We start from the raw sequence: 12,728 nt of genomic DNA, 5'->3' as shown, positions 1-12,728 counted from the left end.
ATGAAGATACATGACAAGTGATATATGAAATATGTTATATAATTCGTACATAAATAATCTATCGATTCTTTTTATTTTATTATATTTTGATATCATATGAAATGTGGCTGCCTATCAAATGGTTATTTGATGTAAATTATGAATTTAAATTGAATGTGGACAATTTAGTAAAATGTTGAAAAGTGAGGAATTTCCCAATTGAACCTTCGGAATAAAAATGATACGAATGATCTATTGTGAGGTCGCATGTGTAGTACTAAGTGCAGGCTACTATGTGTACCCGAAAACTGTGATCACGTGTGTAGTACTAAGTGCAGGCTATTACATGTATTAGATGGTGAGGTCACGTGTGTAGTTCTAAGTGCAGGCTACTATGTGTACCAGACTGTTGATCGCATGTGTAGTACTAAGTGCAGGCTACTATGTCTACCAGATAGCTTCGACTACAAGTGTGGAAATGGGAAAATGTGCAGGCAATTGTGTATCTGTTATTATTTCGATGAGTTCAACGGGAAATCGATTAAATGAAAATACATGTGAAAGTGATTATGTGATGAACAAGTGCAAGTATACGTTTATTTGTATTTATGAGCAATATGCTCAATATTTGAGCGAACCTCGGTAAAATGGAATGGATTAAGTGAAATTGTGTAAAAGTGAACTTTTGTAGTAAAACAGTATTAGACAGCAGCAGTGGATGACTTTGAAAATTCACCAAAAATTGTGTAAGTTGAATTAAATTTAAAAAAATTATTTAAATAAAGCTTAAAGAGTCTATTTTCACATGAAAGAAACAGGGGAAGCAAAAGAATTATATATTGTGTGATATTTGAATTCTTGTGAAATAAGGTCTGAATGAATTCGAGATCCCCTCTTCTTAATTTAGAAATTCACCATAGATTGTAAAACAATTATTGAGAGTCATACCTTACATGCATGGATTCCTTATTGAATCAAATTTTAAGTGAAACAAACGGCATGGTTGTTGGAATTCTGCACAGGGAGAAATTTGGTTCGTAGTGCACAGGGGTCAGAGTAGTCATACCCTGAAATAGGGGAGAATTTAACTAATAAACTGTACTAATTGGCCTGACCAAAAATTCTAGAAAAAAATTAGTAAGTATACATATGAGTCTAGTTCCAGTGAAAATTTACGGAATTGAATTTCGAGTCTTGTAGCTCGAGATATGATTTTTTTTAAACCAGGACTCCAGAAAATAGCATGTCCTGAATATGTGTAATTGTACAATTATAGTGTTTTATCTTGAAAAGCATGGTAGTAATTGCTTATTATTTTCATATGAACTTACTAAGCGTAAGGCTTACCCATCCTCTCCATTTCTTTAGTATTGGCAGGTCGGCTCGGGGTTGGAGATCATCGGAGGCAAAATCACACTATCAAACTATCATTTTTGGGAAAATTAATTCAAATATTAGAAATATCAAGTGAGTGGCATGTATAGGAAGTTGGTTTGTGATATGTATTTTTATTATGATTTTGACCATATGTATCAGTCTACATTGAGTTATCATATAAAATCATGAGATGTGGTCCTTATCCATTATGGTTTATAAGTTTAATTAATCGTGCCATGTCTTATGTTTTGATGTGATGATATAGTTAGCTTTGTTTGTTATGCATGTGTTCGAAAAGTTTTAAATTAAATGAAATTTTATGGCCCGGTTTTCGTGTATGTATATTGTTAAGTCTGGTAATGCCTCGTACTCTTGTATATTGTTAAGTCTAGTAATGCCTCGTACTCTATTTCGACCTTGGATACGAGTAAGGGGTGTTACATTTAGTGGTATCAGAGCTATGGCTTGTCAGTTCTCAGACTAACCTAGCATGTGTAAGAGTCCAGCTATACATGCCACTGTTCTGTGATAGTGTGATGTCTCCCAACGTGTCTGAGCACCGTCTTGCTTAGACATAGGTACTCTCCAGCCGAGCTGCACTAACCATTTCAATGTGAGGCGAAGGTGTTTGAATAAAATTACGATTATGATGAGTCTCAATTTAGAAAAGTATGAATAAAAGTTTATGATATATATATATACATATAAGTGATAACACGTGAGATGAAAGGTCATGTTGTGATAAATATCCATACTTGCTTGATGCTCATATGATGTAGTGCACTTGGCTTACTTGATAAGATGAACGGGATAAATAGAAATTCGTAGAAGTATGAGTAAAAGTTCCTAATATCATGATATGAATGAAAATGTCATTGCCTTGATTGAACGTTGAATGTTGATGAATGTCAATGATATTTTTTATGAGATAAATGATTATAATGAAATGAATTTATCTATGTTAAATTGTTTGGACTGAATTATGTGATTGTAATTATATGTATATGATGATGCATGAAACGAAAGTTGTGATTGTGATATAAATATCTTTGTTTGTTTAACCCTTATATGATGTCATGAGTATGATTTGTTCTAGTAGATGAATGGATAAGTCAAGCTATCCAGAAAACATAGGATGCATGCATAATTATACTTGACTAAATGAGATAACTAGAAAGTGAGCATTAAATCAATATGAATGTTAGTTACTCGAAATGAATAACATGATTGAGATATGATTGCTATGAAGAAAACTATGTTACATGTATATGTACATGAAAGTTGAATCAGAGGCCCTACGACCCCTTTCCCCTTATCAAAGTGGTGTTTTATAATGGAATTTCATGAGATTTATACTGAATAAGTTTCCGGTTGAGAAACCAAAGAGTTCAGTGCTAGAATAATTGTAAATATGATTAGAGATTGAAGAATGAATTGATAAGTAAAGTCAAAGCTAGAAAAGTATCAGATTGGCATAAGGATTATTGGAGTTATTCACTGTTCCAGTTAGAGAAGAAATTTATTTTGATAAATCGAATTACTAAGGTACAAGGTCAAGAAAAGTGCAAATAAAAATTTATTCAGAACTAGTCTTCTTTAGTGAAAAGTAATATGAAATTTGTGATGGCAGAAATAGTTGGGGAAATGATATCTGAAATGTGTAATATCTGAGTGTGACAGTTACAGTTGGACAGATTTTAGCAGTTTCTTCTATTTTAGCAGTTTCTTCTAAGATGTTCTATGTGTTTATCCGTTCCCAGAAATATTTCTATGGTTATTGATCTTTTGAAGAAATTATTGTTATATGGGGATGTTTTCTAATCCTGATGTTAAATGAAAGCATTGGTAGCCTGACTGGTTTATAATTTATATTGCTCTATTCCTTCGGGCATTCTATTATATTCTGCCCGATAAAAAAAATTGATGAGAGAATATGTATGATACTATGATTCTGTTTCTTCTACTTGATGCTCCATTTGATATGTATATATATGGGAAGATACATTGTTCTTGTTGCATTTGATTCCAGTGAGACTAAATGATGTTTTCTACTGGATTTCTTTTCTCTGAGGAATTATCGGGATCTTCTATATTTTCCTATGAGTTTGGTTTTTAATTTTCCGGCACAGTATCGTATCTTGGGTTTCTTTATTCTGGATTTATTTATTCTGGGGTTTTCTATTTTGGATTTCTTTATTTGGTTTTCTTGATATCTTTATTTCGTAATTTGTCAACTATGACTCATGTTCGGAGTACATTCTTCAGCTCGTGATAATCATGTCAAGTATGGCTATACTTCTGATTTGATTTGGGTGATGTGGTGATTTCAGTATTGGGATTTTTCTAATTTTCATGTAAGGTTTGACAACAGTAAAGGTATAAGTGATAAAAGTGCGAGTTTCAATCGGTATGGTGGATTACTTCTCTCAAGTAAGTCAATTATAGTTAATGTCTTCAATTGAGATATTTTGGTACTTGAGCTAATGCAATTAAGACAGTTTTGATTAACGTAATGAATGAATAGTAAAGGATGGCATGATGAATTGTTTTGTAACTAGAAGAAAGGATTATTTTTGAGGTTATATCAGAATTATTTCCGTAGCGAAAAGAGGAAAATGTGATAGTGAGCAGCAAACTAAAAGAGTACAGCGAGGATCGACTTCTGATAATGAATTTAAGAATATATGAGAAATTAAAGAGATATATTGGAGGCACCGCCTGAGTGAAAGTTCTTCAACACTGAATATGAAATTGAGGAATCTAAGTGAAGACCACTTTTCTGGTAAGATTTTCGGGGACGAAAATCCCTAAAGGGGGAGAATTGTAATATCCCGAATTAGGGCCTAATCAGAATAGTGGTTTTGTGACCATAAATTTGAGATAGAAATAATTTTTTTATGATTATTTTTAGGTCTATGATATGATTGCATGATTGTGTGAAAATTTCGTGAAGAAATTCTATGTATAAAGTGCTTAATTTGAAGTTAGGGACTAAATTGAATAAGTTGCAAAACTTGCATTCTAGAGGTTTCTAGTATGAAATTGCTTTGAAATATTAATTAGGAGGTCTTAAATAGAAATTTGACCAATTTCAAAGTTTATGGACAAATATTGGACATGAATGGAATTTTTGGAAAGTTTAGTAGTAAGGGCATTTTGGTCATTTAGGGGTAAAATGAATTAAAATACAAAATTAAAAGCCAATTTTGCTCATCTTCTTCACCATGGACGTGTATACCAAGGGAGACTCCATGGCTAGGGTTTCCAAGCTTCCAAGCTCGATTGTAAGTCCGTTCTAGCCTCGTTTTTAATGATTTTTACGTTTTTAGAGTCCCGGTAACTTGATTTAGCTTATGCTAGCAATAATTCAACCTAGGGTTCATATTTGGAAAAATACCCATAGGTGAAATTTGTGTATTTTGGTGTTTTATGATAGAATATGAGGTTTTAAATTATGTTAGACAACTTGTGCTACTCGAGTTTAAGTGAAAACGAGCAAAAGGGCTTAATCGGTAAAAATACCTAATAGTCATAAGTACATGTTAGAGTGAGAATTTGATGTTACCATATAAGGGAAAAATGATCAGCATGTCATAAAACATAAGCAAATAGGATGAAATTTAATTTCCGAACCTTGGGGCAAAAATGCAAATATGCAAAATTTTAGGGGTCAAAATGAAAATTTTTAAAAATATGATTTTTGGACCCGTATGAATAGTGTGACTAATTATTAGGCTAAATGTGATATTATAGATGAAGGAAATCGAGATTCGGGCTTAAATCGGGAAAATACAAGGTTATGGACGAAAATGGTAAATTGCTGTTTCTGGATCGAGATAAGTTCGTATGATAATAATAATGCAATGTTATGTTTGAATTATATTTCTTACTATTATTGCATATATTTTATGATTTAATATATTGGAAAAGTTGATGGAATGGTGTTTATGATGTAGAAATATGACATGAAAGAATGTTACATGAAATGCAAGAAAATGAAGATACATGACAAGTGATATATGAAATATGTGATATATGTTATGTAAATTCATACATAAATAATCTATCAATTCTTTTTATGTTATTATATTTTGATATCATATGAAATGTTGATGCCTATCAAATGGTTATTTGATGTAAATTATGAATTTAAATTGATTACGGACAATTTAGTAAAATGTTGAAAAGGGAGGACTTTCTCAATTGAACCTTCAGAATAAAAACGATACGAATGATCTATTGTGAGGTCGCATGTGTAGTACTAAGTGCAGGCTACTATGCATACCCGAAAACTGTGATCACGTGTGTAGTACTAAGTGCAGGCTACTACATATATTAGATGGTGAGGTCACGTGTGTAGTACTAAGTGCAGGCTACTACGTGTACCAGATTGTTGGTCGCATGTGTAGTACTAAGTGCAAACTACTATGCGTACCAGATAGCTTCAGCTACAAGTGTGAAAATGGGAAAATGTGCAGGCAATTGTGTATCTGTTATTATTCCGATGAGTTCAACGAGAAATCGATTAAATGAAAATACATGTGAAAGTGATTATGCGATGAACAAGTGCAAGTATATGTTTATTTGAATTTATGAGCAATATGCTCAACATTTGAGCGAACCTCGGTAAAATGGAATGGATTAAGTGAAAGTGTGTAAAAGTGAACTTTAGTAGTAAAACAGTATTAGACAGCAGTAGTGCATGACTTTGAAAATTCACCAAAAATTGTGTAAGTTGGATTAAATTTAAAAAAAATTATTTAAATAAAGTTTAATGAGTCTATTTTCACATGAAAGAAACAGAGGAAGCAAAAGAATTATATATTGTGTGATATTTGAATTCTTGTGAAATAAGGTCTGAATGAATTCGAGATCCCCTGTTCTGAATTTAGAAATTCACCATAGATTGTAAAACAATTATTGAGAGTCATACCTTACATGCATGGATTCCTTATTGAATCAAATTTTAAGGGAAAGAAACGGCATGGTCGTTGGAATTCTGTACAGGGAGAAATTTGGGTCGTAGTGCACAGGGGTTAGAGTAGTCATACCCTAAAATAGGAGAGAATTTAACTAATAAGCTGTACTAATTGGCTTGACCAAAAATTCTAGAAAAAAATTAGTAAGTATACATATGAGTCTAGTTCCAGGGAAAATTTACGGAATTGAATTTCGATCTTGTAGCTTGAGATGTGATTTTTTTTAAAACTAGGACTCCAGAAAATAGCCTGTCTTGAATATGTGTAGTTGTACAATTATAGTGTTTTATCTTGAAAAGCATGGTAGTAATTGCTTATTATTTTCATATGAACTTACTAAGCTTAAAGCTTACGCATCCTCTCCATTTCTTTAGTATTGCCAGGTCGGCTCGGGGTTAGAGATCGTCGGAGGCAAAATCACACTATCAAACTATCATTTTTGGGAAAATTAATTCAAATATTAGAAATATCAAGTGAGTGGCATGTATAGGAAGTTGGTTTGTGATATGTATTTTTATTATGATTTTGACCATACGTATCAGTCTGCATTGAGTTACCGTATAAAAGCATGAGATGTGGTCCTTATCCATTATGGTTTATAAGTTTAATTAATCGTGCCATGTCCTATGTTTTGATGTGATGATATAGTTAGCTTTGTTTGTTATGCATGTGTTCAAAAAGTTTTGAATTAAATGAAATTTTATGGCCCGGTTTTCATGTATGTGTATTGTTAAGTCTGGTAATGCCTCATACTCTGTTTCGGCCTTGGATACGGGTAAGGGGTGTTACATGATAACTCCACAAAGCGAGCGAGATTTTGCTATGTTAATCGAAAAGGCAAAGATCGCCGAGGATGTGAAGCGCGCTGAGCGCCAGAATTGTGAAAAGGATAAGGGTAGAAACAAGAGGGTTTGGGAGCCCTCAAGTTCAGCTATAGGGCCTAAGAAAAAGGCCAAGTTTAATGGGCCAGTCAAAGTTGGGCCCCCTATTGCTACTTTCGGGTCGCAGCCTTGTACTGTTTGTTGGAAACGTCATCAGGGTGAGTGCTGGGTACGGATAGGGGCGTGTTTGAGGTGCGGATCTATGGAGCATCGTATTAGGGATTGTCCACGGAGGCCCAATCAAATGCAAGCTACTAGTAAGGGTACTGTTCAGCCGTAGAGAGGTTATTAATAGCCACCGAGAGGCTGTGGTCAGGCCAGAGGTGGAAATGGTACTGGCCGTGGTCGTGGAGCACCGGGCAGAGATGCTGGACATATTGAGGCGAGATAACCAGCACTGGTTTATGCTACATGTCGCTAAGAGAATGAAGACGCCCCAAAATATATTACAGGTATGTTCTTTATTCATAATGTACCTTACACTGCATTGATTGATATGGGATCTACACACTCTTATGTAGCATGCATTGTGTCTAAGACGTTAGGTGTGATGTGTAAAAACACTATGAGTGAGGTTACCATATTGAGTCTATTAGGTCAGTCAGTGAGAGTGAACAAATTGTTTAAGGATATGCCTTTGGAGGTTTAAGGAATGATCTTTTTAGTTGACTTGATGGAACTTTCTTTTGGGGAATTCAACATAATATTGGGCATGGACTGGCTGGTTAAGCATCAGGCAAATTTGGATTGTGCTACAAAGCTACTGAGAACTAAAAAGGGTGATGAGGTAATTGTGATTGGAGAACGTCGAAATTATCTGTCAACTGTGATTTCTGCACTTAGGGCTGAGAAGTTGGTGCTTAAGGGTTGTGAGGAGTATTTAACCTACGTCAGTGCTTCAAGTTCTGAGATTTCGTCTGTGAAAGATATCAGAATAGTTAAGGATTTTTCCAATGTTTTTCACGATGAGTTACCGGAGTTACCTCCTAACTATGAAGTTGAGTTTGGGATAGAGATCTTTCCTGGTACAGCTCCGATGTCTATTGCCCTTTATAAAATGGCACCAAGGAGCTTGAGGAGCTTAAAGCGCAGATTCAAGAGTTACTGGATCGAGGGTTCATCCGCCCTAGTGTGTCCCTATGGAGAGCACCGATTTTATTAGTGAAGAAACAGGATGAAACGATGCGGATGTGCATCGACTATCGACAACTGAACAAATTGACTATCAAGAATAAGTACCCTTACTGAGGATTGATGATTTATTTAACTAGTTTTGAGGAGCTTTGGTCTTCTCTAAGATTGATCTCCTATCGGGGTATCATCAACTGAGGGTCAAGGAGACTGATGTCTACAAGAAAGAATTTAGGACTCATTACGGTCATTACGAGTTCCTAGTGATGTCATTTGGGTTGGCGAATGACTAGTAGCTTTTATGGATTTGATGAACCGAGTGTTCCAGTCCTATCTGGATCGGTTTGTAGTGGTGTTTATAGATGACATTCTGGTGTATTCAAGGGCTGAGGAGGAACACGATGCACATCTTCAGGTTGTTCTGCAGATTTTGAGGGAGAAGCAGTTGTATGTCAAATTCAGGAAGTGTGAGTTCTAGCTACGTGAGGTAACTTTTATGGGTCACGTGGTATCTGCTGAGGGGATTAGGGTTGATCCTCAAAAAATTGAAGCGATTCTGGATTGGAAGCAACCTAAGTCGGTATCTGAGATTTGAAGTTTTCTGGGATTGGTAGGGTATTATAGGCGGTTTGTTGAGGGATTTTCATTGATTGTTGCACCTCCGACTAAGTTGTTACATAAAGGGGTACCATTTAATTAGACTTATAAGCAGTAGGAAAGTTTTGAGAGACTTAAGAAAGTTCTAACTGAGGCCTCTGTCTTAATACAGCCAGATTCTCGGAAGGACTTCTCTGTCTACAATGATGCATCATTGTTGGCTTGGTATGTGTGTTGATGCAAGAGGGTAAGGTAGTGGCATATGCATCTCATCAGCTTAAGACGCATGAAGTGAGCTGCTCGATGCATGATTTGGAGTTGGCAACGGTGGTTTTCGCACTGAAGATTTGGAGGCACTACCTGTATAGTAAGAAGTGTATCATTTACATGGATCACAAAAGCCTTAAGTATCTTCTCACTCAAAAAGAGCTAAACCTTAGGCAGTGTAGGTGGATCGAGCTGCTTAAGGACTATGACAGTTCAATTGAGTACCATCCTGGTAAGGCTAATGTGGTAGCCGATGCACTGAGCCGTTGGACTGTTACTGATTTGAGGGTGATGTTTGCTCGTCTCAGTTTATTAGACGATGGTAGTTTACTGGCTAAACTTCAAGTTAAACCGAGGTGGATTGAACAGATTAAAGGTAAGCAGTTGGAGGATGAGTCATTGGGTTCTCATTTTCGACAGATTGAAAATGGGAAAACTTTAGATTTTGGGCTGAATAGCGAAGGGGTACTTTATTTCTATGGGAGAGCTGTGCATCAAAAGATGCTGATATTAGGTAGTCTATACTACAAGAAGCACGTAGTGGTCCTTGTTCTATGCATCCTGGCGAGAATAAGATGTACCAAGATTTCGGGAGTTGTATTGGTGGCTAGGGCTTAAGGGTGAAATTACTGATTCTGTGAGTAAGTGCCTAACTTGCTAACAGGTTAAGGCGGATCATCAGTTTCCTTCAGGGTTGCTTCAGCCAGTTAGGATTCCGCTTTGGAAGTGGGAAAGAGTAACTATAGATTTTGTTAGTAGGCTACCCTTAACGCCTACTAAGAAGGATTCAATATGGATCATCGTTGATAGATTGACTAAATTTGATCATTTTATACCCGTTCATACAAATTACTCATTGCAGAAGTTGGCTAAGCTGTATGTGTCTGAAATTGTGAGACTGCATTGGTACCAGTTTCCATCATATCTGATAGAGATCCTCGCTTCACGTCTCAGTTTTGGAATAAGTTACATGAAGCATTGGGTACAAGGTTAGACTTCAGTACTGTGTTCCATCCTCAGACAGACAGGCAGTCTGAGAGGGTGATTCTGATACTAGAATATATGTTAAAGACTTGTGTGATTAACTTTCAGGGCAGTTTGGAAGATTACTTACCATTGGCAGAGTTTGCATACAACAATAGCTACCAGTCTAGCATACAGATGGCACCTTACGAGGCATTATATGGTCGTAGGTGTTGTACTCCTTGTTGGACTGAGTTGGGTGAGCGGCGTGTTTTGGGCCCTGAGTTGATTTTTTATACCAACGATAACATAAAGTTGATTCGAGATCGACTGAAGACAGCTTCGGATAGATAGAAGTCTTATACAGACCTGAAGCATAAGGAGATTGAGTATTCGGTGGGAGATTTGGTGTTTATTAAGGTCCTACCATGGAAGAAGGTATTGAGGTTTGGCCGGAATGGCAAGTTAATCCCTAGGTTCATTAGGCCATATTGTATATTAAAACGTGTGGGACTGGTTGCCTATCAACTTTAGTTGCCTCCAGAGTTGGACCAAATTCATGACGTGTTCCACGTCTCTATGTTGAGACGATATCGCTCTGATCCTACGCACATCGTTTCGATTGAGGAGATTGAGGTTAGACCAGATCTGGCCTTTGAGAAAAAGATGGTCCAGATCTTAGATCGAGATGTGAAAGTTCTGAGAAGAAATTCGGTTCCACTAGTTAAGGTGCTATGGCGTAATCACACTTTTGAAGAAGCTACGTGGGAACCTGAGGAGGCGATGCGACAACAATACCCTCATCCGTTTTGATCAGGTAAATTTCGAGGCCGAAATTTGATTTTAGGGGGTAGAGTTGTAACGACCCAAATCTTTAGTATTTTAATAACGTGTTATGTTGCATGTGGTTTACGTGTTGTGGTGGTTAAGGGTCCTGAGCAGTGTGAGAGGACCTGGGTTCAAACCTAGGCTTTAGAGAAAATTTTGGTTTCTTTTTTAAGAAAATTTTGGTTTCATTTTGAATAAACTCTTGTTTACTGTTAATAGACTTTTAAATTAATATGGATGTTACATGGCATGAAAGGCTAGATAGTCAGGTGGCATGTGTCATGTGGTGTGTGCCTAGGGGTCTTGAGTTTGAACTACCCTAAGCACAAGGGATTAATATTTTGCTGCTCTTGCAAGGTAGGTAGTTGGGGTTGACCGAAATGCTAAGGGTGGGGTGGTTGTGTGGGAGTGAGTAGCCGAATTTGAGGAGAGAATAGTGGGATTGGATAAGGGAGTTATCAGTTTGAGTTTGGTGAAGAGGGAAATTAGAAGAGAATCGAGGAAGTGGGGAGTTGTGGTAGTAGTGGTGCCGAATGAAGACTCTCCTAAGCCATTCAGTCATAGAATGGTTGGGCAACTTGGTGCCAAAATCTATTTTGGTTTTTGCTCTCAATTCGATAGTTCCACCTCTTTTCGGTTTTTATGGTCTTTTCTTTTTCGTCATCTGTCGGTTTTGTTGTTTTTTGGTAGCCGAATGCTACTTGTGACTTGTGATCATTTTTGTATCATACTTTTTGGGCGGCTCTTCAATTGTATACGTTGCTAGATCAATTTTTCTCCCTCTTCCTCACCTCCTTCTGCATTTCCTTACCCTTGCCTAACCCACATCTTCTTCTTTTCTTTCTGCCGGCCTACACCATTTGCTTTCTCTGTTGTTTTTAATCGAGTATTTGCATCTTCTTCTTCTCTTCTCTATTCTTGGCTCTCTCTCAACTCTCCTCCTTTCTTTGGTGGTTGGCTGAATATTGACTGGTAAGTCCCTCGTTGTTTCTGCTCTTTCGATTTTCCCTTCATTTCTTTTAATGCCGAATCTCTTTCTCTAATGACTCTGGTATTCTGTAGGGGTAATACTTCTCAAGGAGTAGAGAAGTGCACAAATTTTATAGAAGCGATCAGAATCTTTTGCTTGTCTATCGATTGAAGGTAGCATTTTCATTGTATTGTTTCAGACTGGGGTATTTTGGTTTGAAATCCTATGTATTGACCAAATGCCCTTATCACTGTAACTGATCATGTATAAGTAAACATGATTAATAAAAACCATTTATTATGCAGTGTTCACCAAGGAGTTTTTTATCAAACTTTCGTCAATAGTTTTAACAGGGCTAATCACTTCTCCATTCAAGGCAAGTATTGGATGAAATTAAGTTGGGAATAAGGAAGGTTGATTAACCCTAGTATTAATCGACTAAGGGATTATCGTGACTGAATGTAGGCTGATTTCAATTCTTTTAACTTTGTCGAAGCCATTCTGTACGGAGCTATTGATATCGGCGTAGTTCCTGGCACTAACTCAATGCCAAACTCAACCTCTCGGATTGGTGGCAAAACCGAGTAACTCTTCAGGAAACACATCCGAATACTCACACACAACTGGCACTGATTCGATCTTCTTTTCAGTCACTTTCGTATCAAGCACATAAGCAAAATAATCTTCGCAACCTTTTCTCACATGTTTTTGAGCTAACATTGATGAAATCATTGCTGGTAAACCATTCAAATCATC

The 12,728-nt window shown here is 36.5% G+C and overlaps 1 protein-coding gene across 1 annotated transcript; it reads left to right on the top strand.

Moving 5' to 3' along the window:
• The first annotated feature begins 7,928 nt into the window (after positions 1-7,928).
• Positions 7,929-12,143, top strand: LOC107963153 (uncharacterized). Its single transcript, XM_041115410.1, has 10 exons — positions 7,929-8,316; positions 8,710-8,814; positions 8,962-9,032; positions 9,117-9,169; positions 9,520-9,748; positions 9,876-9,947; positions 10,074-10,193; positions 10,709-10,903; positions 11,769-11,974; positions 12,065-12,143. The coding sequence occupies exons 1-10, from the start codon at positions 7,929-7,931 to the stop codon at positions 12,141-12,143; spliced, it is 1,518 nt and encodes a 505-aa protein (XP_040971344.1).
• The last annotated feature ends 585 nt before the right edge of the window (positions 12,144-12,728 follow it).

This window comes from Gossypium hirsutum, chromosome A06, assembly GCF_007990345.1.
Source record: "Gossypium hirsutum isolate 1008001.06 chromosome A06, Gossypium_hirsutum_v2.1, whole genome shotgun sequence".
Lineage (NCBI taxonomy): Eukaryota > Viridiplantae > Streptophyta > Magnoliopsida > Malvales > Malvaceae > Gossypium > Gossypium hirsutum.
This window is presented reverse-complemented; position numbering and strand designations above follow the sequence as displayed.